At 39.0% G+C, this 25,832-nt stretch overlaps 1 protein-coding gene across 2 annotated transcripts; it reads left to right on the forward strand.

Moving 5' to 3' along the window:
• The first annotated feature begins 1,244 nt into the window (after positions 1-1,244).
• Positions 1,245-25,388, forward strand: AFG3L2 (AFG3 like matrix AAA peptidase subunit 2). 2 transcript variants are annotated; one of them, XM_079300543.1, is made up of 17 exons: positions 1,245-1,456; positions 6,341-6,440; positions 6,927-6,995; positions 7,468-7,583; positions 8,510-8,662; positions 10,805-10,879; positions 12,248-12,372; positions 14,670-14,943; positions 15,489-15,626; positions 17,339-17,492; positions 18,074-18,181; positions 18,332-18,457; positions 19,561-19,671; positions 20,243-20,358; positions 21,284-21,484; positions 23,109-23,303; positions 24,414-25,388. In XM_079300543.1, the coding sequence occupies exons 1-17, from the start codon at positions 1,331-1,333 to the stop codon at positions 24,654-24,656; spliced, it is 2,430 nt and encodes an 809-aa protein (XP_079156669.1). In that variant the 5' UTR covers positions 1,245-1,330; the 3' UTR covers positions 24,657-25,388. The 2 variants fall into 2 exon arrangements, with proteins under 2 accessions (XP_079156669.1, XP_079156670.1); XM_079300544.1 differs by having other exon boundaries at positions 12,251-12,372.
• The last annotated feature ends 444 nt before the right edge of the window (positions 25,389-25,832 follow it).

Raw genomic sequence — 25,832 nt, forward strand, 5'->3', positions numbered from 1 at the left:
GTATGGAAGCCTAGGGATTCTTTTGTTGGGAATCCCTTGTCAGAGGCATGAGCTGGGGCTATTTCTGTGTTACTGCACCATGAATAAATTGTTTCATGTAACTAGACATTTGAAACTCTGCCATGAGGAACCTGGGGTGGATCCAGTAAGGAAACCTGGCCTGACTGTGTGAGGGGAGTTAAGTGCGGCATCTGTGGGTGCACTGGAAAGGGGCTCTGGTCCCAGCAGTGAAAGTCTCTGGCCTTGGGAATGGGACTGACAGAGAGTCATGGTCAGACTGGGATGCTTCCATAACCGTGATAAAGCCAAATGGCTGTGTTCACCTAGAGGACTTTGCATGGACTCATTCCACTGCAAACACATTGATATGAAATGCCTTACATAGTGGGGCAAAAACAGGAGACAGATTTCCTTATTACCTACTTCCAGGCTTTGAAGAACATTACTGCAAGCTAAGCCAGCCCTGGCAGCAGGGAGACCCGCCCTTCTCATTGATGCTGGCCAGGCTGGGCTGGGCTGGGCCATGCCCTGCTGACTCACCCATACCCTTGACTCAGCAAAGGGATCTGGACAAGCTGGAAAGATGGGCTGGGACCAACGGCAGGAGGTTCAACAGGAACAAATCCTGCATCCTGCACTTTGGCCACAATAACCCCATGCAGCTAGGGGTGCTGGTAAACAGGAGCTGAATGTGAGCCAGCATGTGCCCCAGTGGCCAGGATCGGTGGCACCCTGGTATCAGAATGTGGCCAGCAGGACCAGGGCAGGGATTTCCCACACTGTATTCAGCACTGGTGAGACCACACTTCAAATACTGAGTTCAGTTCTGGGCCCCTCAGTTCAGAAGGACATTGATGTGCTGGAACGTGTCCAGAGAAAGGCAGTGATGCTGGTGAAGGTCTGGAGCACATGCCCTATTGGACCTGGAAGAGATTATGAAGAAGTTCCTCACAGAAAGGATGATTAAATGTCGGAATGGGCTGCTCAGGGAGGTGGTGTTGTCACTGTCCCTGGAAGCGTTTCAGGAGCGCACGGACGTGGCACTTGGTGCCATGGTCTAGCTGACGTGGTGATGTTGGGTCATAGGTTGCACTCGATGATCCCGCAGACCTTTTCCATTCGATTGATCCCGGGATTTTGAGAAACCCCCGGGGGGGCGGGGCGACGGCGGCGACGGAGATGGGCGTGGCCAGAATACGGCGCGTGACCGGGGGCGTGGCCTCCGCAGGGGCGGGGCCGGAGGGTGCCCTTCGGCCGCAGAGGAAATGCACGCGGCGGCGCGGTGACGTCAGGCGGCGCGGGCCGGTGGTGACGGCGGGTCCGGGCGGCCATGGCGCACCGGTACCTGCTGCTGGCGCGGGGCGGCGGCTGCCGCCGGGGGCTGCCCGGGGCCCCGCTGCAGCAGCTGCTCTGCGGGAGGGGCCTGCTCGGGGGGAACAGGCCCTGCCTGGCGCAGGTGAGGAGCGAGCGCGGGGGCCGGGCACCGAGGGAGGGCCGTGGTGGTGGCGGGCGGGGAAAGGCGCCCCGCTGCTCGGAGCCGAGGGCGGCTCTCTGCTGCCCGCGGCCTTCCCCGGCTCGTCCTCGCCCCGTTCGGAGGGCGCGGCCCCGGCCTGCTCGGTAGCGGCGGGGGGAACGAGGGCCGGTGGGTGGTGAGCGGCGGGCTGGAGTGCCGCGCCTCCCGGGCTGGAAGGGGCTCCTTCGGCCGCAGCGGAGTCTCCCTGCTGAAGGAAGACAGCTGCTGCTGCTGCATGCCGCCGCTATTCATGGACATTTAGAATGTTAGGAGGTTGAAGGGACCTGAAGGATTTTCCTTTTCCTAACTTCTCTGCCTTGGACAGGGACACCTCCCACTACACCGTGTTGCTCAGAGGCCACTCCGGCCTGGCCTTGAGCACTACATCTACATCTTCTCTGAGCAACCTGTTCCAGTGTCTCACCGCCCTCACAGTAAAGAATTTCTTCCTAATAACTAACTTAATTTCTCCTCTTTCAATTTGTACCCTTGTCCTGTCACTACAGTTCCTGACAGTGTCCTTCTCTGCAGACCCCCTTCAGATACTGTACAGTTGCTGTGAACCCTCCATGGAACTTTCTCTCTTTCAGGCTGAGCAGCCCCAGCTTTCTCATTGTAGACAAGGGTTCCGAGGTTCCCACTGGTTTCCCAGGTGCTGTGTCCCACCTAATTTCAAATTTCTTCCGTTTCTTTCTCAGGGTGGTGGTTTGTGTTAGGTGGGTTTGTGGCTGTGTGAGAGACCGAAATGTTAAAGATTAATGACTGAGCAGTTTGTTTTGGGTGTCACTGTTCTGGAAAAAAAGGAGCCTGGTTGTTTGCATCCCAGGATTGCACAGTGCAATGGTGCCATGAATCTGCACCTACAGCTGTGGTACTAACTGATAAATCACGATGTCTGTGTGTTCATTCTTAGTAAAATGGCCTTTACTGTCAGCTGTTACAGGTTGTGTATTGCCCTTGTTGACAGCCCTAACACAGTGGAGAAGTGACAGGCCTCTTCAGCTGCTTGGGAAAAGGAAGATGCTCAATTCCTCTCTTTCATTGGCATCTTGAGAGAGTTGCTTTGTTTTCCTGTAGCATAGAGTGGTGAACAGCCACACCTTCATAGGTAGGAAGGTTATCTCTAGGATGGTGATAATTGTGAGACAAATACACACAGAGGGATGTTAGTAGTTTTGTTGTCAGCATGAATATGTGGCGCTTTTTTTTTATGGTGAATTTGGTTTTGCTTGATCAGAGTCGAACATCATTTCAACAATAATTAAAGCATTGTCAGCTGCTGATCTCTCAGGAAGCTAATTCTTGTTTCTTTCAACATAATTTAATGAGTTCCTATTTGGAATCAATTTTAGGAAGGTGACTTTGTATTCATTGTAGCATCTGGCTTTGCATGTAGGCAGAAAAGTGAAGATCTTTGTTCCATAAAGGCCATTACTTTTTTTAAATTGTTCTTTCTTTAACAAAAAGTGAGTAGCTTGTGATCATAGAACCTTGGAAAGGCTTGGGTTGGAAGGGACCTTTAAGGTCATCCAGTTACAACCCCCCTTGCCATGGGCAGGGACACTTCCCACCAGACCAGGTTGCTCAGGGCACCATCCAGTCTGACCCTGAACACTTCCAGGGTTGGGCATCCACAACTTCTCTGAGCAACCTGTTCCAGTGGTTCATCACTCTCTAGGATTAAAGACTTTCTTCCTAATTTCTAATCCAAATATCTACTCTTTTAGTTCAAAAACATTTTCCCTTGTTGTATCACTGTTTGCCCATGTAGAAAGTAATTTGCATTGAGATAAATTTCCTTACCAGTTTTTTGTTGTGTGTTGTCCCCTCTTCCCATTTTGTTCTTATGTAATAATTTGGTGGCTAATAGATAATTAAGACTTTCAGCTTAATTTTACTGTGATTTGGGGCTTGATAATGGATAAAACTGTAAACTTCCAGCTTTCTGGAATTAACAGATTCTCTATCCTATTTGCATAACTAAGCAAGTGGATTTTCTCTTCCTGTTTTGTGTAGCCTCAGTTTTTTAGGAATGGACTGTGCTTACAAAGTTTTGTGAACTTCTTAAGTAGTTCTGCTTGTGATCTTGGGTTTATGTGGCACTCTAGTAACATTTAATGGGTTATTCTAACTTTAAAACTGATCTTTGTGTATTTTACTTATCTTGAACTTACATTTTAAAAAATCTTGATTTTTAGGATGATGTCACAAGGTTTACCTGAAAAAAAATAGAAGAAAACCAGATTATTTTGTTTTACATGCAGTGAAATTTTTTGCCTCTGATTGGGAGACACTTGGCAAGAGTTTCCTGGTGGACAGCTCGAAACAGCATCCAGTTAAAATGTGCTCTGTTTGCCTTCTCTCTGTTTAGGCAGTGAGTGTGCTTGTATCAGCTAAGCTTGCTGTAACATTCCCACTGGCAGACAACCCAGGGACAGGCTCTGTATCAGGCAGGTTTTGTGCTGATGTTTTAGAGAGTTCTTGAATGTCTCCATTGAGGGAGACTGTACAGTGTCTGGGCAGCCTGTTCCAGTGCTTAGTCACCCACACAGTAAAGACATTCTTCCTGTGCATCAGTTACTGCCCATTGCCTCTTGTCCTATTGCTCAGCATCACTGAGAAAAGCTTGGGTCCATCTTACTTGCACCCTCCCCTCAGATGCTTAAAGACCATAATGAGGTCTCCTCTCAGCCATCTCTTCTCTTCTTGAGGTGGTCAGGTGACACTGAACATGCCATTAAGTCAGTTGTTCCTTTTTCTCACAAAGCAGCTTCAAAGCACTCAGCTCTCTGCATATTAACTTGACAGGTGCCTGCATGTGTTTGTGGAATTTAGAATCTGTAGAGATTCTAAACAAGAAGCCAGTCCCATTATTCAGCTCTGCCCCAAAGCTCTGTCTGCTTACCCTTCTCTCTCCTTCACTTAAACTATAACTTAATTCTGTAGTAAACCCATGCTGGTCTAGCCAAGCCAGGCCATTAGATTTGCCTTACTTAAACTTTTCTTTTAAACATGAGTAGTTGTTTTGTCTTAGTGGGAGTAAAGCTTTCAGAATATTCAGTCTCTTTGCAAATAAAAAGTAATCTGAGCTTGCAGAAGAACTAAGTCCCTAATTTTTGTGTGTTGTAGGAGACCACTGACAAGGAGAAAACCCTGTTATTTCTTTAAATTTTGTCAGTTGCTGCAATATTCACTGCCTATCTGTATTTCAACTATACATGATCTGTGGCAAGCTCATTTTATTGCCCACATGGCTGCATCCCACTTGTCCTAAAACTTTTAGATGCACACATGGAATTGCTCATTTTGGAGGTCATAGTGTATTGGACCTTTTAGCTGTTCTCTGCATTAGCTTCTCTCTAGGCTATCTGTGCTGCACATGCTTCTCATAATCAGTAAAATGCCCTCCTGGATTTTCTGTATCAGATTTTATTCAGAGACATGCAGTGGCATAAAACTAATGGCTTGATCAAGCAGCCCAAAAATTCTTACCTTGGTCTACAGGAAAAGCAAGGAATGAGAACTTTTTGGTATTCTTTTCGGTTCCAGCAGGTGGAACTATAGGGATGCTCAAAATAAGTCTAATGTGTTTCATCATTTAATAAGGGGTGGAAGGGGAAGCTCCAGACAGATTTCAGGAGAGTTACAGCATTCACTTAATGAATGGCAGCATGTCTAGGGTAGTTCTAGTGTACAATCAAGTAATCAAAAGTTTCTTCAATATGCAAAAACAGGTTTTGTTTATAGCCAGTGTACCTTGGCTGTAATACTGAGCTTCCCTTCACTGAAATAGTCCTAGAGGTGTTAGTCCCTGATGGATGTTTGCTGCCTTGCAAGGTTTGGTTTTTGCATTTTACTCTTTCTGTGGCTCTTAAGGTAAATAGAATAGCTTCCAATCAAAAAGAACAGGAGACTGAGTGCTTTTATGGGGAGGCAGAAGGAAAGTCAGTCTGTGGGGAAATCTTGGCATGGATAATATTTTGTTTCTCAGGTGTGTTGGAAAAGCTTATGAAGGGGATTTTATCTAAAATATCTCCTTTTTGAAGAAATCAGATTATTTTTCTTGAATAAAATTGCAGTTTGCACTTTTTTTAAGTATTCAGCTACAGTAGCAAAATTTTGGTAAGAATTAGTGAGTTTAAAAATATTTAAATTTCCCTGATTACACTTAAATGATGAATAACAGTAAACAGCCTTAAAACAAGGAGCAATAGACTTATGTTTGTTGTGGTTTTATAAAAAGATATTTACCCACATAAGGCTTTAGATCTTCTTTTTGAACTGAGATTCCTCATCTATTTTAGTTTCTTGGCTGGATGTAAGCATTATCTGCCACATCTCTTTATTTTAGATTCAAGTACATGTCTGATATTCAGAAGCTACAACTTCTTAACTATTTCAAAAAAGGTTGCAGACAAGACGTGATTCAGTACTGTGTGGATCATGCTTGTACAGTCACAGTTAATGTTGCACTTTAATGTCATTCAGCTGGTATGATGTTACCCATAGAAATCAATGTGTATATAATGTTCATAGCTTATTTTCTGCTTGATCTTTCTCTTTTAATAAAGAATGTGTTGTGTATGTGTAAGATGAAACTCTGTTTTTAACAGCAAGAATAAAAATCTCCTTGCTGTAGAAACTACTCATCAAATGAGTTTTCTTTTTTCCATTGTCTTACTTTCTGTCACACAGCAGTTACTACAAGGTCTTTTGTAAAGTTCCAATTGTAAAGTTGTGTCTAATTAGCTGCAAGGCTCTGCTAGAGAGCGTGAAGATTTTTTTGTGGCATGATCTTGTTCTTTATATTTCTTTTTCATCTTTCAGCTCTGTGACCAAGTTACCCCTGGAGCTACTGCTGATAGAGGCACTGTTTTGGCAAGTGTAATCGCTGCTTGCAGAAGGCTTTTCTCTCAACCTCCCAAAGGTGACTGTAACTTTGATTTGTGAAATGAAACAGACTGCTTACATACCTTGCTGAGGACTGCACTCATGTGCCATTTAGGTTTATTGTCTGTGGGGAAGTCAGTTCTTGTACTCACCAGCCTTTAATCTTGAGATGAAACATTTGATTTATGGGATTTTTAGGAGCTATTAAAGAATAGTGTGGTTTGGTCAACTTCACACTGTGCAGCAGAGCTTTCTGGTGACCTAAGGTTGTGTATCTCTGGTTAAAAGGTAGCTTTACTTCAGGTTATTGAATGCAGGTGGCATTTTCTTGTCCACACAGTAGATTTATTTATGGAGACTGGGTAGAGCTTTTCAACAAGAAGACAAGAACAGAACTGGTTCTGCAGTCTGTATCTTCCTAGCTTCTTTGCTGGTGTATACATTCAGCTTGTGATGACTGAACTGTGATGAAAGAACTGTAAAATAAAAACCAATTGTGAGCTCCTTTCCTTTTTCTTAATAGGATTTGAAAAATATTTTCCCAATGGGAAGAAATCTAATGGAACTAAAAGTACACCTGGAGAAACAAAAGGTACAAAAAGCTGCTTGACTTGAGTTCTTTGTGGAATGTGTATTCATTAAATTACATTTTGGTATAACAATTGTGAGTTTGGGTTTTAAGTTTTTTCTTTATTTTTCAGGGAAGATATTTCTGTACCAGATTAGTTTAGAAGTGTAAATTGTTACATTTTTATTATACATTATATGAAAACAAAATAATGTTCATCTTCTGGAATAGTATTTATTTTTATGCTTGTATTGGAGTGCTGTCCCTCAATGATAAGGTAACAGACCTATCATCTGGTCATAACTGTCTCTCTACCACTTAATGGATTATATATCTGGTTTTCTGTGGAAAATTCAGTTTTTCACATAATTTAATTACTGTAGTATTGCAGACTAGTACATTTTTCAGAACATCTCCTTAATATAACCAGTAAAATGTAATATGAGATTGGCATAAGATACCAATTTTTTTTTGTTCTTTTGTTGTATTTTGTTAGAAACAAAGCAAGCTACTTCCAGACAACCCAGTGGGACTAGTAGTGGAGGAGGTGGCAGTGGTGGAAAAAAAGGTGGCAAGAAAGAAGACACTAACTGGTGGACCAGATTACAGAAGGTTTTGACTTCAAAATATCTTTCTTTATGTCACTATCTTGTCTCCATTAAATAACTTTACATGTTTTTTTCCTTTTTGAGGCCTTATTCTGATTACCCAAATCTTGCTCAAGCCTCCTGTGCCAGGCCTTTCATGGCAACTGGCTCTAGGTGGCTCCCCTAGTCACTCAGTGCCTTTCATGAATAACTGTTTTGTGCATAACTGCAGAGGCATCTGCCTCTGGTTCAGGAATGTTAATGAAGTTTAAGCTCTGTAAATGTAGTTGCTAGTAGTCAGTATTCTTAGATTGGAGCCTCAGACCTTTAAAGGCTTTGTGTTACATTTCAGTGTCAATTTGGAAAGTTTTCTGATCACACAATGCTCATTGAATGTAGTTTGCTGTTATGTGTTCTGACCTTAATGGAACAATTATGTGAGTGTCCCTTCAAAATTTATGCCATTAGCTGTAACACAAAGATGATGGCACCTGACAGTATAGGAATATATGTTTTTGGTGTACATAATGTTTTTCATCCTTGCTGGTTTTGTTTGGTTGGTTTTTTTTGTTTTGTTTTTTTTTTTTTTCTCTTCTGTTAGTTTTTTCCTTTATTTTTTGTCAGTCTTGCTGCACTCCTGGAGGCCAAGGATAATTTTTTAGAATGGAGGCAGACAGGTCATGTGATTTTTAGTTCTGAAAACAGTAGTTCATAGATCAAAATTCTTCAATTACTATTTGTAAAACGCTTAAGGATTTTCTGTTGCTGTAATTCCTCTGTTCTGTGTGAAATTGCTGAAGTGTGTTCATACAACAGAACAGACCTTTGACATTCTCTTTGGCAACCTGAGGGCAGGGAATAGAAGCTACAAAGAAATACCAGAACCTGTTTCCTATGTGCTTACTTGTATTACAGATTCTAATTTTATTTTTTGTCTTCTCCATTTCCTAGGGTGACATTCCATGGGATGTCAGGGAGTTTCGGATGTATGTGGTGGGAAGTTCTTTTTTCTGGACAATGGTAGTATACTACTTCTTCTTCAGGGTCCCTGGGAGAGAAATCACCTGGAAAGACTTTGTCAACAACTACCTTTCTAAAGGATTGGTAAGTGGGGTCAGTGTGAAACATCAGAGTTCTGAAAATGCTAATTTCTGCCTCCTCACTTAGGCTTGTGTTTGTGTGTCTGTAGAGTGTGAATGGCTCAGTATAATTTTCAAGGGAGAAAGGAATTAGCTTTCATTTTAATCAGTTCCTGGATCTGATGTTCTGGATGGATGTGTGAAGATGTATGTCATTTCAAGTGAGGAGAGGGAGTAACAGCTCAGGGCAAAACTTCTGTGAAGGGGCAGTGTAGCCACACTCTCTCTGGGTATGGCTTTACAGTACAGGTAAACTGACATAGTGTCTTAGAGACATGCCAGCTGCCTTTGGAAGAAGTTTACTCCTAACCTTATCACGTACATGAGCCCATCCCTCTGAAAGAAAAGATCTTCTGCTTGTTTCATGCCTGAAATCAGTTCCTTGGGGAATGTGAGAAGCAGCAGTGAGAACAGAAGGGGATGGGTAAGGAATGGAAGAATCCTTTCAAGGGCAATACATTGGCATCCCTTCATCAGCCTGTATTGTAAAGTAGCTTCTTCTCTTTTTCTCCTCTCATGTGTTTTTTTACCTGGAGCCACTACTGGAGCAATCAATTTTATCATCAGTATCCTATCTCTCTGTAGAACTTGGCAACTTTCCATACTTGGAGTAATAGGTTGGTGATGCCCTGAAGTTGAGGAGAATGTCTTGCACAGGCTTTTTTCACTTCAGGAGCCACTAGTTGTCTGCTCTGTTCCCTCCCTGCTTATAGCTTTGCCTAAAAATTGGGAAAACATTGGTTTGCTTTGTCCTCTAGATTTCAGACCTAGAGGGATTTTCTGTTAACACAAAATTAACCTTCCATTACTTTGGTAAGCTGTTGAACAGGGTGTCTCTTGCTTTTCTTTTCTAACTGATCTCTGCAGAGCTGCTCTGTATGCTTCTCCCCTTCTCCCTAGACTGTCTTCCAGTCAGTCCTGTTCCAAATCAGTGGTTTTGTACATCTTATGAAAAAACCCTGTACTGATTAAATTTCTGAAGCAGTAAGGCATTTAACTCTGTAAAAAGATTAGTTTAGCTGTTACAATGAACAAAGCCTAAAGCTTCCTTGCAGAAAAGCATTGTGAAAGTAGGCTGTTGCACAAAACCAAGTTTTTTGTGTCTTTGTAAGATGTAGTGTGATATTCAGACAGACTAAATGTGTAGCTATTGAGTGCTGTTGGTTGCCATAGTGGTGGGGAGAAGACTGCACCACTGGAGTCACGTGCTTTTCAAAGCAAAGGCATTCAGGTGGTGTTGTGTGAAATCAGGTTAGTTCTAGAGTGACTTCTTAGCTCATGTTTTGCTTCAATTCTACCAGAAATGCCCATATTTCTTATATGTTTCATAGTTCACATGTCTCATAGTGAGTTTAGGGAACAATCTTACTAACCTGTGTGCAGTTTAGGCCCAACTTCTAAAACTAGATTGCTAGTTTTAAATGCTTTAGAGATGTTAAAACCAGTTATTTAATGGAAAGAGGAAGAAAACATGGAAGAATCTTTAGCTGACTTCTAAAAAGGCTCTGTCAAATCCAAGAAACTAACTGTTGGAGGAGACTTGTAAAAAAAAATCTTAAAGGTATATATCTGCTAAATCTATAGCAGAGTTTCTTAATTTATATATCTGTAGCTAAATGCTTAATCTAATTGAGGTTATTGTATTTAATATTGTAGCACAGGAAACCCTTTCTATTAGAGAAAACAGTTGTAAGAGCAGAGTTCTGATTTCCTTAATTTTGCTCAGTTTGGTTTGTTTTGGAAGCTGCTATAAGAGTTTGGAATCATATAACTTACTGCTTTTGGTGTTTGACCACTGAGACAATTAACTATCGTTTAAGTATTTTACTGTAACTGATTTTTGCTGAGGCATGCATTGAGTTTTTCCTGGAGGGTATGACATCAGTCTTTCAATCTAAGTTCTGATGTGCCAGTATTCCTTTTTTCCTGATTACATACATGATTCCCAATGGCAAACTGTAGACTGTGAAACTGTCCTGATGTACATGATTAATTGTAGTCTCCTGACTGGAAAATAGAAAGATTCACATTCATTATCTGAAGCTGTGTTGGAAGCTCAGTGACTGTGCACCCTTCACTCAGGTTTTGTTCCTTTCTCCTCCTACAGGTGGACAGACTTGAAGTGGTGAACAAGCGCTTTGTTAGAGTCATCTTTGTTCCTGGAAAGTCTCCTCATGAATGGGTAAACGCTTCTAATACATGTACATGAGATATTAGAAGCAGCAAAACAGTTTTTTTACATAAAGTTTGAGGCAGAAACTTGATCTGGATCATTAATAATTTCTTAATCTAAAACATATTTTCTTGTTACATTATCCTACATCATGTGTTTTTCACTTTACTGTATCAGTTGTTTTGCCATAGATACCTTTAAACTATGACAAGTAGTTCCTTTCCAGCACTATGCTCTTTAATACAGATACTTAAGCAGGAAGAGCAAGAAATTGCTGAAGGTTCTGTATTTTTAATTGCTGTTTTCTATCTGCTCAAGAAAATCCCAGACTTAAGTCCACGTACTTAGGGATCTTTTCTGTTCCAGAGTGCTTTTTGCCAGTTACTTGAAAAAACAAAGTGTTTGTTTCCAATGTATTTATTTCACAGAGTTGCTCTTGTAGTAGCACAGTGAGGAATAGACTTATGCAGGGAAAAGTTTTCCAAAGAATCATAAGCAGTGTTGAAAGATATATAAATTTTTCATGGAAAATGTAAAGAAGCATTAGAAAAGCTTTATCAGGTTAGTTCTTCTTAGATGGTAGACCTTTTCTTAACTGTCTTTCTGAAACAAGGTCTGCATGTCCCTCCTGGGTAAAATGAAATCTGCAGCAGTTACTTAAGCAGGGGGTTTCAGTGTGCCTTATTTATATACCTACTCTTTAGCCCACATACAACCAGTTGCATTCATTTCCCAATCAGTTAAGTGCTCTGCTGTTTCTTTTTCAGTGTTAGAGTAAGGAGGGACAAGTCAGGCAGGTCATAGTGCAAAAGGGGAGATTTTCTTGAAAGACCAGATCTCAACACTTTTTGAAATTAATTTTTGAAATTAATTAATTTTTGAGATTAATTTGAAAATTAATTTTTCTTTTTGATCTGTGATAAATTTCATGGTGGTTTTGTTTTGTTTTTTTGTGAAGACAGCTGACTTTAAAGCTAGTATAAACTGCAAAAGTTTTTCTTAAGAAAAGCAAATGACTGCTGTATTTCTGTATTTCACTGTATTATTCTGACCATATAGCTCACTTGTAAAGATCAGTTTATTACTCCTTGCTGTTTTTTTTTTTCTGGACAAAACGCCAGGATTTCCATCTGTTTAAAGTGCCCTGAAACTATTGGGATGTATCATCTCTGCAGAAGTAGTGATACAGTGTATTCAGGTTGGGATGCTTTAGATTTGTTGTGTGCCACTTAGGCCAGTTACACACTTAACAAGGCAGTTTAAATTTGGTCCAAATCTAACACATGCAAGAGGAATTAATTAGCAGACTAGAAGAAGCTGGCTTGTAGTGAAGGTGAAATAAGAGAGGGCACTTTGTGATCTCTGCTTTTGTCCTAGCAGTACGTCTGGTTTAATATCGGTAGCGTGGACACTTTTGAGCGGAATCTTGAGACCGTGCAGCAAGATCTGGGAATAGAAGTGGAGAACAGATTGCCTGTCGTTTACTCGACAGAGAGTGATGGGTAAGAAGTTGTTGTAAAAAGTCTGGTAAAAAAAATGTTGTGTTTTATAGTAGAGAAGTAGGTTTGTAATACACTTAGCTTATGCTTCACTAGGTGGCAGTATTACCAGAATAACAATTGGCTTGGGTTTGTTTTTGTGTGCTAAGTGTAAGAGAAGCTGTTTAGTACTTTGTCTATGAAGAAATCCATATACTCTTACTCTAAATAAAGCTTCTTATTCTATAAATGTTTTACTATAACTTCTTTCTTCGTTTAAGCCCTTCCACACGGTGGCTTTTATTAGACCTTGAGTTAGCCAGGCACAGCAGCAGAGCTCCACAGATGAAGTTCATGTGGATTTTGAACAGGCACAGTATATCATAAAACCACAGTATATTGGTTGAGATATTCTGGGCATCAATTTTTGGCCAAAAACTAAGCATAAGTGAAATTTTGGGGCCTTGGAAAAAAACAGGAAATGTGTGGTTAAGTAGATCACACTAACCTGCTTGTTAGCAGAAACTGGAAGTTGCATCACACTCTTAACAATTAAGAAAAATTAGTACTGATACTAGATTTACAGCATTGTTGCTTTCCATTAGGGAATAATGCCTCTGGTACTAGATTTGTGTTCTTTGTATTAGCCTTATGTAGCTGAAATTTATTTACCTTATTTAGAAGATGGTAAAAGTCTTCTCTGATTGTAGTTTTCCAAGTGGCTTAGAAGACAAACGTAATCTTGTATCTCAAGGGCTAGTTGCTTTTTTGTTTTAAGTGAGCAGTTTAAAAAATACTTCCAGCGACGTCTGTGAAATTAGTTTTGTATCATCAGGAAGTTGGACTTTGGGTGTAGTAGCTCATATGATTAATGAAAATGGCTCATTTACCACCTCTCTTGTGTTTACATTCTTGGTACTTGGGAGTATTTGTTTTGATCTGGGGGGATGGAGGAGAACATCTTGGTTTTATGGCAATGTGTTTTACCAAGCTGCTGCTGCCGCCTGTTGGTCTTGGTGGCAACAGGAAAAATGGTGGCCTTAACTCTGGGCAATCCTGCAACTTCAGATAGAGGTTTTTATTTCCCTGTTCTATACACTGCCTGCCTCACTTCTGTTTGTTTATAATGGAGCATGCTGTTAAGGATGGTCATAAATAAACCTGTTGAGCCCTGATCTAAAGAAACTTGGGGAAAAATGATGATCAGGGCAATGCAGCACTTGTGCGAAAAGGCTGCATGTTGGTCTGAGGCTTCTCACAACAGACTGGGAAAAGTAGGTTAGTTCTATGCTTTCTTCAGCCTTGTACAGACCTTTTCTTTCTGAATCCATCTTTCTGGCCACAGGTCTGGTCCTTTCCTCCTCAGTGGCAGTTCTTCATGTAGATATTTATATATATTGCCCTGCCCCAGGAACATGGCAGAAAACACGAGAGAGCAGCAGCAATATATTACCAAAGTACTGCTGTTCCCTTTTGGATCAGAATCTGCTGAATACCACAGCAGAGGGAAAAATCCTTCTTTTCCCCTTTATCTCAGGAATGTGGGTTATTTGTAAAGCCTGGAAATCCTGTGCTCATTTACGATTGTGCTTCTTTTCTGCGTTTTATTTTTGCCAAGTGTGGATAGAATGTCTTGTGAGCTGTTTGAAGCTGTTCCTTTTCACAGAAAAATCTCTACTGTGCTCAGATACTATGGTAAAGAGGACTGTGTTAGGTTGTGTTAGGGTTTTTGGCTTTTACAGAGCTGTGCTAGAAGGACAATGGACAATGAATAATAATTTTAAAAAACCAAAGCCACAAACAAAAAAAACTCCACCCCCCCACAAATCTGTATCCTTGAAAATGAAAATGGAAACATTGAAAGAAGAAAAAAAAATTTAAAAAGCTGAAAGACCTAAGGGAAGAAGAGCATGTATTTTGGAAAGAAATTTCTGCTTGAAATAGTAGGATACACTGTCTGTGTGCTACCTAATACAACTTAATTTGATAATATAGCTATTCACATAACTAGTCCTGTAAATTTACCTTTGCAAAAACAAGCTACTTCTGTTTATTAGATAATGCAATTTTTCCTCTATAAAACTCAGCAATGTTACTTCATGTGCTTGGCTTAAAAGCACACAACTAGCAGTATAACAATTTGTTATTGATTTATTTTGGTGTTTTCTTAGTGTGAACAACCTGTGGAAATACAAACATTGCAAGTTAATAGAGTATTAGTCCTGAATTTGCTTATGATGGAACCAATATCTTATATGTGTTATTTGCAGTAATGGATTTTTGTGATATATTTCTCTTTTTTTTTTTGTTTTCCTCCACAGATCATTTCTCCTCAGTTTGCTGCCTACAATTCTGATAATTGGTTCATTGCTGTACACATTAAGAAGAGGTCCTGCAGGCTTAGGTCGGGCAGGACGTGGAATGGGTGGACTTTTCAGTGTTGGTGAAACTACAGCCAAGGTCCTTAAGGATGAAATAGATGTTAAATTCAAAGATGTAGCTGGCTGTGAGGAGGCCAAATTAGAAATAATGGAGTTTGTTAACTTTCTGAAAAATCCCAAACAATATGAGGATCTGGGAGCAAAAATTCCAAAGGTAAGGGAATGATGACTTTATTCTTCTAGTAGTCTTCAGTATTCCTGAATGTACTAGGATTGTTTACCTATGCAATGCTTCCCAGCTTCTGTCTTCTTCCAAACAGGAAAAAAAAAGTAAACATTAAATGCCAGCAGTGTAACTGGGGTGCCAGACTTGCCTTGTGGAATACATTATCTGTTCACATGGACCAGAAATTATACACATATAGGTGTAGCATCAATCTTGCAAATAATTATAACAGACTTGCCTTTTGGCTCTGCTGGCAGGGGGGTTCACTTGATGATATAAATTTCTTTTTCTTTTCTAGTATGTGAGTCAAAGAAAACACTGTTCCTGTAACTCTAAGTCAGCATGGTAGTGCTGTCTCTAATTTGTTTTTCCTTTTGTTAATTTAAAAAGAGGGATTAATCTTCTATTATTTCCTTGCGTGATTTTGTCTGTGGTGAAAGAAAAGCCAGCAGACTCGGTATCATAATGTGTTATTTCATTGGCTTAATGCTATGTTTTCTTCATGAGGAAAATTATACCCCTTTCTCTTGCAGGGGGCAATTCTGACAGGTCCTCCAGGTACTGGGAAAACACTTCTGGCTAAAGCTACAGCTGGAGAAGCCAATGTGCCATTTATCACCGTCAATGGCTCAGAGTTCTTGGAGATGTTTGTTGGTGTGGGTCCAGCACGAGTAAGTCTTTGGCATTGCTTTTCATTCAGTATTGGCTGTTGAAAGAACATTGTCAGGTTTGGGAGACAAATGGTTTGATTACAGCTGAAGTTTTTTTCTTTTATGCAGATTTCTTACAAGTGTTGCCAAATGCAAGCCTTAAATGCAAAAATCACCAGTGTATATTTAATAAAAGTTACTAAGACAGTTTACTGTGTGGTTTCAGGCCAATAAGGGTGTGCCTCTTTTCAGGTGCTTGAGAATATAGAACAGCCCTCTTTAAGCTCTGATTTGAGGTAAATTTACCAGCTGGATCAGAAATCTGTAGTTCATTCGACTACTGCCATGGGAATGCCTCCTCCTGCTCTAAATCCTGTTTCTTTGAAGAACTTTATTCTCTTTGTAGTTTCAATCTGTAAAGAGTTGTCTAGGACACACAGATAAGCTGCTGATTGAAATATGAGTCCAGTGACTAATATCTGGAGATCAGGTGTTTGAAATAACCAAATATATGTCTAATATTTTTGGGCTTTTCTGCCTTAACTGTCTTAAAGCTCATTAAAAACATATGAAGTGGTATAAACAAGTTACTGATGGTATTTTATGGTAGTTAAAATTTGGCAAAGTATTAGGTATCCTAAAGTAACAATGATGCTCAGATTTCTGTTGTCAATAGATACCTGAAATACCCCAAAGCTAACTGATTTAACTTTTCTCTAATGCTCCATGAAAGTACTTTTACTATCCAGTGAAATCTGTTGACACAATTTTGGCTGGGAACCGAAGTTTCAACACAGTTGATAATCTCTGATGCCTATACAACATGAGAATGGTTTACTTTCAGTTCCAATTAATTTATTTAATAAGGCAGTTGTTAGTGATGCTAAATTGATCATTTGTAACTTGGAATGTGCTAGAACTAAAACTGCTTACACAGCCTTGGTTTCTTTGGTGATTTTTAAGTGTATATGGATATGGAAACCTTCAGTTTCTATAATGCAAATACACTAAAAATAGTTGTATGATTCTGAATTTCTGCTTATTCCAGTGAAAGGATAGTTCACTTTAGGCATCTGACACTTGCTTATCTTGTTCCTTCATTTTCTCAAAATATCTGGGTGGCTTTCTGTAGTACAGCCTACTGTCCATTGCTTTTCTTCATGTCTACTATATATTTTTTGTCATCAAAAAAGCCTTCTGTAATTGTATCACTAATGGATAAAGTAGTGAAGCTCTGAGCTGCACCTGATTCTCAGTCAGGTCAACATTCTTCCATTAATTTTTCATTTCCTGTTTACTCCAGTTCGATTCCTCGGTTGTAGATCTGTTAACTCACTGAACTGGTTTTAATGAGGTCGTTCTGATTATGTTTGCAAGAAGAGCAACATTGTAATGTTGCATCTAAAATTCAAATAACCTGCAACTACCACAGTAGTTATGTAATACCTTGTTTAAAATATGGAAGGTAAAAAAAAAAAATAATTCAGCTATCTATTCATGTCCTATATATTTTTTCCAGACTTCTAGTTGTTAATTTAACTTCCAAATAAATATTTGGAGGGGAATTAAATTACTTATCATTGCCTTGAGGGCTGGTTAAAGGCTTTGGAATGCTTGCTCGGAGCCATACCTGATTTTAGGGATACTGTTACTGATGTGCCTCTTCCTCCCCCTACCCCCCAGCTCAAAAGAGTTACAAAAAAGTCTGATACATTCTCTGTTCTTTTGTTAAGGTTAGAGACTTATTTGCTCTGGCTCGGAAAAATGCCCCCTGCATTCTCTTCATTGACGAAATAGATGCAGTCGGGAGGAAGAGAGGACGGGGCAACTTTGGAGGACAAAGTGAGCAAGAGAACACACTCAATCAGCTTTTAGTAGAAATGGATGGTGAGTATTTAGTGTCTAATACTATGTTATAATAACAAGGATATTGGAAAGAACTAATATGCTTGTTCAGTCCTGCTAACCAAGATTTAGATGCTAGTTTAAATTCAAATTGTTTCCTTGTTTCCTAAAATAAAGCATAGTGACTCACCTTGCTGCACCCTGATGTTTTGCTAAAATTCATTCAGAGTAAAAGAACCCTCATTCTGTATCTCCTAACTCTGTCACAGTTGAATAGGCAAAAAAAATTCTTCACAGTGAGACCAGTCTGCCTGAAAAAAATACAACTAGCTATGGTGGTTTTGCGATTTCCTGAGCAGTTAATCTATTATTGTATTTTGAAAATAAAGCAGGATTTGATAAAGTACTTCACAAAGCAAAGCCCAAGGCCATTTTCTTGTTTGTTATGAAAAGCTGGACAATGCAGCAATAAATAGAAATATTTTCAGCTCTAAGATAATTTGTTTAAACTGTCAGTTCTTAACATGACCCTGTAAAGTGGACAGTCTATTTATTTCTGGTTGGTTTTTTCCCCCACATAAATTATATTTACAGCTTTTTTCTTTATCTCTTTTCTTTAACAGGATTTAATACAACCACAAATGTAGTAATTTTGGCAGGTACTAACAGGCCAGATATTTTAGACCCTGCTCTGATGAGACCAGGCCGCTTTGACAGGCAGATCTACATTGGTAAGTTTTACCTGGGTGCCTGTATCACCCTCTGTGTGTAGAGCACTGCTGAAGTCACTGTGACTATTTATACTTGTAGCTTCCTTTCACACACTCAATTTGAATATATATGGGTGTGAAAAATAAAACCATATGTCTTCTATTTTAAAGGACCCCCAGATATAAAAGGAAGAGCATCCATTTTCAAAGTTCACCTTAGACCTCTGAAATTAGACAGTGTCTTAAATAAAGATAACCTAGCAAGAAAGCTTGCATCACTCACACCTGGGTTTTCTGGTAAGTGATTCCTAATGCCACTATTATTCTCCATTTGCACTTTAAGCTGTAGATATTTGATTTCCCTTCTAATTCTGGTTTTCTTGCACCTGATCTTCTGGATGGCATGTGATTTCATTGTATATACTGGCACAGCCTGAAATTCTCTTTGCCTTTTTACTTTGAGCAAGTAGATTTCTGAGGGTCAGAAGTTTTGTCAGCTTCAGTCAAGGTGACATGAAAAGGGAGTTTGTTCTGTCTTTAGTACAGGCAATTAAAAGGTTTCTGATTGTTATCAGTCGTGTGTATGTGTGTTCTTCTTTTGTTTGTTCTTTCCTTTGCTGCATTCTTGAACATTTCTGGAGAAGACCTGGTTTTGTCAAGTTTATGTGCATATTCTGCGAAATTTATGTTTCTGGATGTAAAAACCAAAAAACAGTGCAGAATTTAACTACTGGTCAATTTTAAATTAAAATTAAATTAAATTAGATATTGAATTAGATTATAAGCCAGTAATGAGAGTTCTCATATATTTTCTTAATTCAACACTTGTGAATTGTTCTCTGGTTTTTGGTCTATATAAAACTGGATTTCTGAGATTTGACTATCAATGTTTCTGGCAGCTGCAGTGATGATGTTTAAACTGAGCTTTCTCAATAACATCACTGCAAATAGTTTTAACAAAAAGTGGATAGCTTTAAATCAGTAATGTGAAAGGATATCTTTTAAAGGTATGCCAACATCTGAGCTATACAGAATTATATTACATTATACAATATTATTCCTATATTACATATAGGAAATGCATGCAGCTAAGTATATACTAGTTTAAGTATAATCTGTTGCAGACTGAAAAGGAAGGTGAGATGTATCAGACAAGTACTTCACTGGTTATAAACTTTACTTGTTGGCTGTCTACCTATGAGAAAAATCCTAAAGCCCATAACTATAGCATATGTATTTAAATATATCTTAAATAATTAAGCTATTTTGGAGCACATTACCTTTAATTTTCAATCTCAGTGAGACTTTATAGCAAACTAGTTATAGATAAGGTTATCTTTATGCTAAACTCAGATAAAGTGTTGAAAAGGATCAGTAATTCATGCCTTCTCTGCTTTTAGGTGCTGATATTGCTAATGTTTGTAATGAAGCTGCTTTAATTGCTGCAAGGCATCTCTCAGATGCTATAAACCAAAAGCATTTTGAGCAAGCAATTGAAAGAGTTATTGGAGGTAGGTGAATTGCATCAATTATTTCTCAAAAATTGTAATAGGCAACTTTCTTTCTTATATGCATAGGAAGCCATGCTTTTGAGTCTTTTCCTGCTCTTCAAGTTTATTTTATTGTTTTTTTTTTTTCTCCTGAACACACCTGAAATTTAGAAAAGAAGTATCCTGTCTTTTGCTAACTTTTGTAATAGAAGAAGGGGTACAAAGAGAAATTTTGTCATGACACTTCTAATTTCTTCAAAACAGCAAGAGGAAAAGCTGTTTGGGTTTAGGGATGCTTTTAACTGTGCTAGTCTGAAATAGTATAGAAAAGATTTTTAAAGTGCTGATGTTTTATTTAAATATTCTGAAGAAACTTAATTTGAAACTAGAAAGTCTAATGAAGGACAAGGTTACAGTGAAACCTGGAAGATGCAGATGTGTGAAACTTGCAGGTTTGAGAGTGATGTTTAAACTTTTTCAATAGATCATATGCATAGCCTCTAAGCATTGCTCACCATCTTTCCAAATGAGGTAAAAGATTTCAGAGGAGAAAGTTGTGTCTGAAACTATTAATCAAATTTATTTTACAAAGGTTTGGAAAAGAAAACTCAAGTACTCCAGCCAGAGGAGAAAAAGACAGTAGCATATCATGAGGCAGGGCATGCAGTTGCAGGATGGTTTTTGGAACATGCTGACCCACTGTTAAAGGTAAGAAGGCTAATTTGGGCTCATAATTTCAACAGTAGCGCAGACTATGTATTTTTCTTTGGGTTATTTTCTCCTTAATGTTAAGAAGATATAAATTACATAATCTTTAAAAAAGCAGTGTGTGTCAGAGTACATTTTGGTTCACTTCTTGTAACTTTCTTAACTGTTTTCTGACTTAGCTGTTACATAGTTTGCAGTATAAATGTGCTTTGAAAGTGAGAGACCTGTTCTTCCCACGTCTGCCTTCCTTGACGGCTGCTTTTCCTCCAAGGCTTTCAGTATTGATCAATGGTTTAAGTTATTCTTACCAGGTTACACAGGTATACTTCAGGAATATATGAGGCTAGATTATAGTTTCAATTTGCTTGCTTTTGGGTTCACAGCATGACAAGTTGAACATAGAAGGAAAAGCACCCTAATCTCCCAAACTCGCTTTAACATTCATAGTTTTGCATAGCTGTGTTTTTAATCTCATCTCAGGCTTAAAAATAATCTTGTACAATTTATTCCTGGAAGAAAGGTCATTAGTAAATATGGAAATGCCTTAAACTGCTCAGAATGCTAAAGATGGAAAAGTGCTATGTCTGTTACGGAGTACATAATGCCCAATATGTAAAACTCAAGGAATTGAGGATTTTAATTAAAATGGTGTTTTTAAAATTTCATAGAGTTTTTAGAGAAGATATGACAGTGGTCTTACCTTTCTTTTCCAGATATTATAGTAGTTGTTATCCCAGTTTAGAGCTAGCCAGGGCTTGTAAGGATAAAACAGAATGGGGGCAAAACTGTAAATGGAAATAATGTCTGAATTAAACCTCAAGGGTGAGTATGGTGTAGGCTGTGGTATGAAAAAGTAAGTCAAACTGAAGAATGCTTTATGGTTTTTAATACTGTTTAGTTGTAGCACTGGTAATTTTGTTTGCAGGTATCTATTATTCCTCGTGGTAAAGGACTGGGTTATGCTCAGTATTTGCCCAAAGAACAGTATCTTTATACCAAAGAGCAGCTACTGGACAGAATGTGCATGACTCTGGGAGGACGTGTGTCTGAGCAGATCTTCTTTGGAAGAATTACAACTGGTGCCCAAGATGACTTGAAGAAGGTGACCCAGAGTGCATATGCTCAGGTATGGGCTTCAGTGAGACACCTTTTTTCCCTTTATGGTTTCTTTATCTCTGACCTAAGATTTTTATATAATGCAATGAGGTGTGTCCCTCAGAAGCCTGGTTTCAGAAAACACTGCATGAATAAACATCATGGTGTTGTTTAGAGATGTTGATGACTCAAACATTTTATTTCAGCATCACAACAGCAATCTGTGCATTAGGCTTCAATTACTGCCCTACATCTGACCCCAGGAACATACATGTTGCAGTTGGTTCCAGTTGGATTCAATTACATGTGGAAATTGTTATACTTAGTTTAAAATGGAATTTAGGTCTAAGATTTGATCATATCTTCCTACATTTACAAGTGCCCAGTGTGAAGATTCAATTTGGATTCACACTTGAAATCAACAACCTTACATGAAAGCACTATTTGATGTCAGTTAAGGCTATAGGAATTAAGACATCAGTTTGTGTTTGTACTATATTAACTAATGTAGATAGGCAATTTAAAATCTTATCAATGCAGTGACTCACCTAAGCGTAGCTGTGGGCTACACACAGGTGTGTTATTACATTTCCTGCATCAGCACAAAAGGTGTCATCTCATAAGACACTTGGAGCAAGAAATATTTTGGAGTACACGTATCTTTCCCTGCACACTTATCACCAAACCCCACCTACTTCCTGGTCTTAGGCATGCTTATTGATGCCTCACATCTGGAACTAAATGTGAAATGATACCCTCTTAATTCTATGAGATCTCCAGTGGCTCTTGTTCTATTTTAAATTTAATAAAATAAGTCTACTTCTAGACTTTAGTACGTGTTTATCAAAAAAGGTATCAAACTTTTCTTAAGAAAGCAGGTTAAGATGCTTGGTTCTAATGGTGAGATCGCTTTGAATTCTGAATATTTGTTGTCATACCTATGTGGATCTTGCTAGACTGAGAAGTACTGCTTTAGTAACCATCAAGTTGATAGTAGCCACGGAGTGAATAAATAAATAGCAGATTAAACTTGCTTCTGCCTCTGCTGGAGCAAAATGCAACTTAAAACATCCACATTTGGCAAATGGACAAGTCAGTATTCAGGACTGAAACAAGCAAGATAAGAATCGTTTTCACATTTGTAGAGGAGTGTCTTGAGATGAGGAATAGAGTGATTTTTTTGGACTTGATAAGAAAAAACCTTCAAGACCCTCTATTTTTAGTACTTGAGTCAGCTTATCTTTATGGGTGGGTAGAATGTGCTAAACTTTGGAAATATTTTGAATTGGCAAAACACTTCTATTTCTGGTAAAGGAGAAGGGGTTTACTGTTTAAAGAAGGCTGAAGTGTTTTTTGTGTAATATTTTAGAATTTAAACAGCAGAGCACTATGCGTACCACTAGTAACTACTTTAAAATGGTACTATTTGTGTCCTTTACTTTAATCAGTAAAAAGAAATAAGTGAAAGTCAACATGCATGCATTAACTTCAGTAGACATAAGTTTCCAGGGTAGGGTTGATGTTACAGGAAAAAAATTAGCTTGTAGGAAAAATACTTCTTCCTTTGCTTTCTGTTGGACATATTTTACATCAACCTACCCTAAAGTCTTGCTGTCTCTCCTTTGTTTATTTGTTTGTTGTTTTTTTTCCTGTAGATTGTTCAGTTTGGTATGAATGAAAAAGTGGGGCAGATTTCCTTTGATCTCCCTCGTCAAGGAGACATGGTCTTAGAGAAACCTTACAGCGAGGCCACTGCCAGGTTGATAGATGAGGAAGTGCGGTCGCTAATTAACATTGCCTATGAAAGGACATTAAATCTGCTGACTGAGAAGAAAGCAGAAGTGGAGAAGGTGAGCATCACAGTATGTTTAGCCACTAAGTTCCAGCTGGTAAGCCAAAATCTGAATTGGACTGAATTAGATTGCAAATAGTGACTATGTAAGTATATGAGAAAGTTTGCTCAAAACCCATTCGATGCAGTCTTGAGAATGTCACAAAACTTAACAGAAACCTCCTTTTGTGTTGAAACACCTCTGAGCATTTCATGAGCAAGATTGAACATCCCTCCCTGCTTATGTGTTCAATATTCATTTGGAAAGTTGGAGGGAAGAGTCTGCCTACTAACATAGGGTTTAGTAGATGTGATAGGCAAACTTAAAAACCCAAAGATGGAATACCAGGATACCAATTTTTTTGGGCTAAAAGACGCTTTCTTAAGCAGGGATGTTCACATGACTTCTTTTCTCTGAATTCTTTGTGAGCATTAATGAAAGTATCTTTGTCGTCTTTCTTTCCTGTCCCTTTCTGCTTGTCATCTGCCTCACTGCAGCCGAGATTCAGCTTCTGCATATTCTTTCTTCATCCCACAAAACCTGATACAGCAAAAGAATAATTTTCTAGGGTAGGCATCCAGTAGGCTTACTGACAAGGAGATTGTATGGATTCCATAAATCCTCTTGTAGCCAATCAGCATCCCAAAAGGGATCACTGAATGTAGTTTGTTTTGAACAGTGAGCTCACTGACCCAAGGCTGCAAACTACTCTGGTGCAGTGTTCACACATTGCTATTTTATGGTGCTCTTGAGCTTGTAACAACAGCAGCCTGACTGAACCATCTCCACTGACTGGAAGGGAACATGTGTTTACATCTGTCACTTGATGTCTTGCATCAGGAGCCTTTTGGCAGAACCAAAAAGCTGCTGTTCTGAAGCAACAGTAAAAGCAACAGTGACCCACAGTAAGGGCACTTTGCTTAATCCTAAAAGTAAGATTAAGAATAAAATGGTATTTTTGCTCCCTAAATGCTCAAGGGGGAGAAAAATCTTGTATCTGATGAACTCTGAACAATCTTTTTTTTCTATCAAAATTCATCAATGCCCAATTAACTGCCTTAGCAAACCCTTCTAAATAGATAGCTGTTTTAGATATGTGATGTGCCATAACTTGTTGTGCTGTTCCAGGTTGCCCTGCGGCTACTGGAGAAGGAAGTGCTTGATAAAAGTGACATGCTAGACTTGCTTGGCCCAAGACCATTTGCAGAAAAGTCTACTTATGAAGAATTTGTGGAAGGTACAGGAAGTTTGGATGAGGATACTTCACTACCAGAAGGCCTTAAAGACTGGAACAAAGAGCGTGAAAAAGAAAAAGAGGAGACAACAGATGAACAGGTCGCTAGGCAGATCAGAGGAGGGATGCCATTTTAACTGTGAAGTGTGTGCCCACGGTGACTTGCACTCTGGAAGAGAAACAAACTCACCTAGTTTGTACTTCAAAACAAAAAAATATTTATTCAACCAAACTGTATTAGGGATGGGTGAAGAGTGATCTCTTGGGCTGAAATAAGGATGTTCTGCTTCCAATGTACATGTGTGAGATCAGCAGTTCACTGGTAAAAGGTGATCACCTTTTGTTTGCCAGCTGGAGAAGCATACAAGGAATTTGAGCTGCAGTGGACTCTCAAGCATTGAAACAGTTCAGATTCATGCACAGACTTTGTGGCACTGGTCTTTTTTTTTTTTTTTTCAAATGTCTGTAAGCTTATAAAAATCAAAGTTTTTTTGATTATTTATCTAAACTATGCCTGTATGTGACCTGTTTCCAAAAAAAAATAAGAATCATAAAAAACATCGTCAAATGTGAAAGTCTGGTTGTACAAAGTACTAGCTTTGCAAAACTATCACCCTTTCCCCTTGACCTCATTTTGATTTTAGAGTTTTCCTACAGAGAGCTGCCATGTAAGTTGACAGAAAAACTGGACACTTGCTTAAATATCTTAAAACATACTCATGGTTCAGTGTCTTAAATTAAGTCTGAAACTGTTTGGCTCCTGCAGTTTTACCAGTCAGTTTTTTACAGAGTTCTGTAAAATATTGAACATATGAATGTGTTGTGTAAATACAGTTTGAGTCAATAAAAACAGTACTTTTCTGAACAAAGGTTGCCTTTTTTTTTTCTTTTTTTTTTTTTCTTTCTGTCTTCTGGTTTCTGGGTACAGAATTCAGAAAAAAAGCAAAACTTCCTGTTAAAACAGGGCAACAGGGTTGTGCTCACAAATAAAAGCAGCCACCAAAACCTAGGTTGATAAATCAAATTGTCAGTTTCATACTCATCTGGTTTAACTTAAAGCTCTGGGTTTTTTCCCCTGCTTAGTTGAATACAGTTGTCTTAGTAATCTGCTCCTTCTTGTCTGTTGCATGCTAAGAATTCATTATTTGGAGAATTCAGCTGTTGAAAAATTAATGGCCTGTCTCCCCATCCCAGCAGAAGACAGGGAAGCATGGTTGGAGGGTGGAGTGGTGGTTAAGGGGGTGATGAGAAATAAACCAGTCTTCTCTGCTGGACCAAATATCCTTTAAGGGTGATGAGTCAGAGGGCAGGTT

This window comes from Erithacus rubecula (assembly GCF_903797595.1).
Source record: "Erithacus rubecula genome assembly, chromosome: 3".
In the NCBI taxonomy this organism is placed as follows: Eukaryota; Metazoa; Chordata; class Aves; order Passeriformes; family Muscicapidae; genus Erithacus; species Erithacus rubecula.

Excerpts from the sequence above, each read along its gene's own strand:
- AFG3L2 (XM_079300543.1), top strand. The coding sequence starts at position 1,331 with ATGGCGCACCGGTACCTGCTGCTGGCGCGGGGCGGCGGCTGCCGCCGG. Across the intron at positions 7,584-8,509 it reads GGTGGACCAGATTACAGAAG|GGTGACATTCCATGGGATGT; the intron begins GTTTTGACTTCA and ends TCCATTTCCTAG. Across the intron at positions 8,663-10,804 it reads ACTACCTTTCTAAAGGATTG|GTGGACAGACTTGAAGTGGT; the intron begins GTAAGTGGGGTC and ends CTCCTCCTACAG.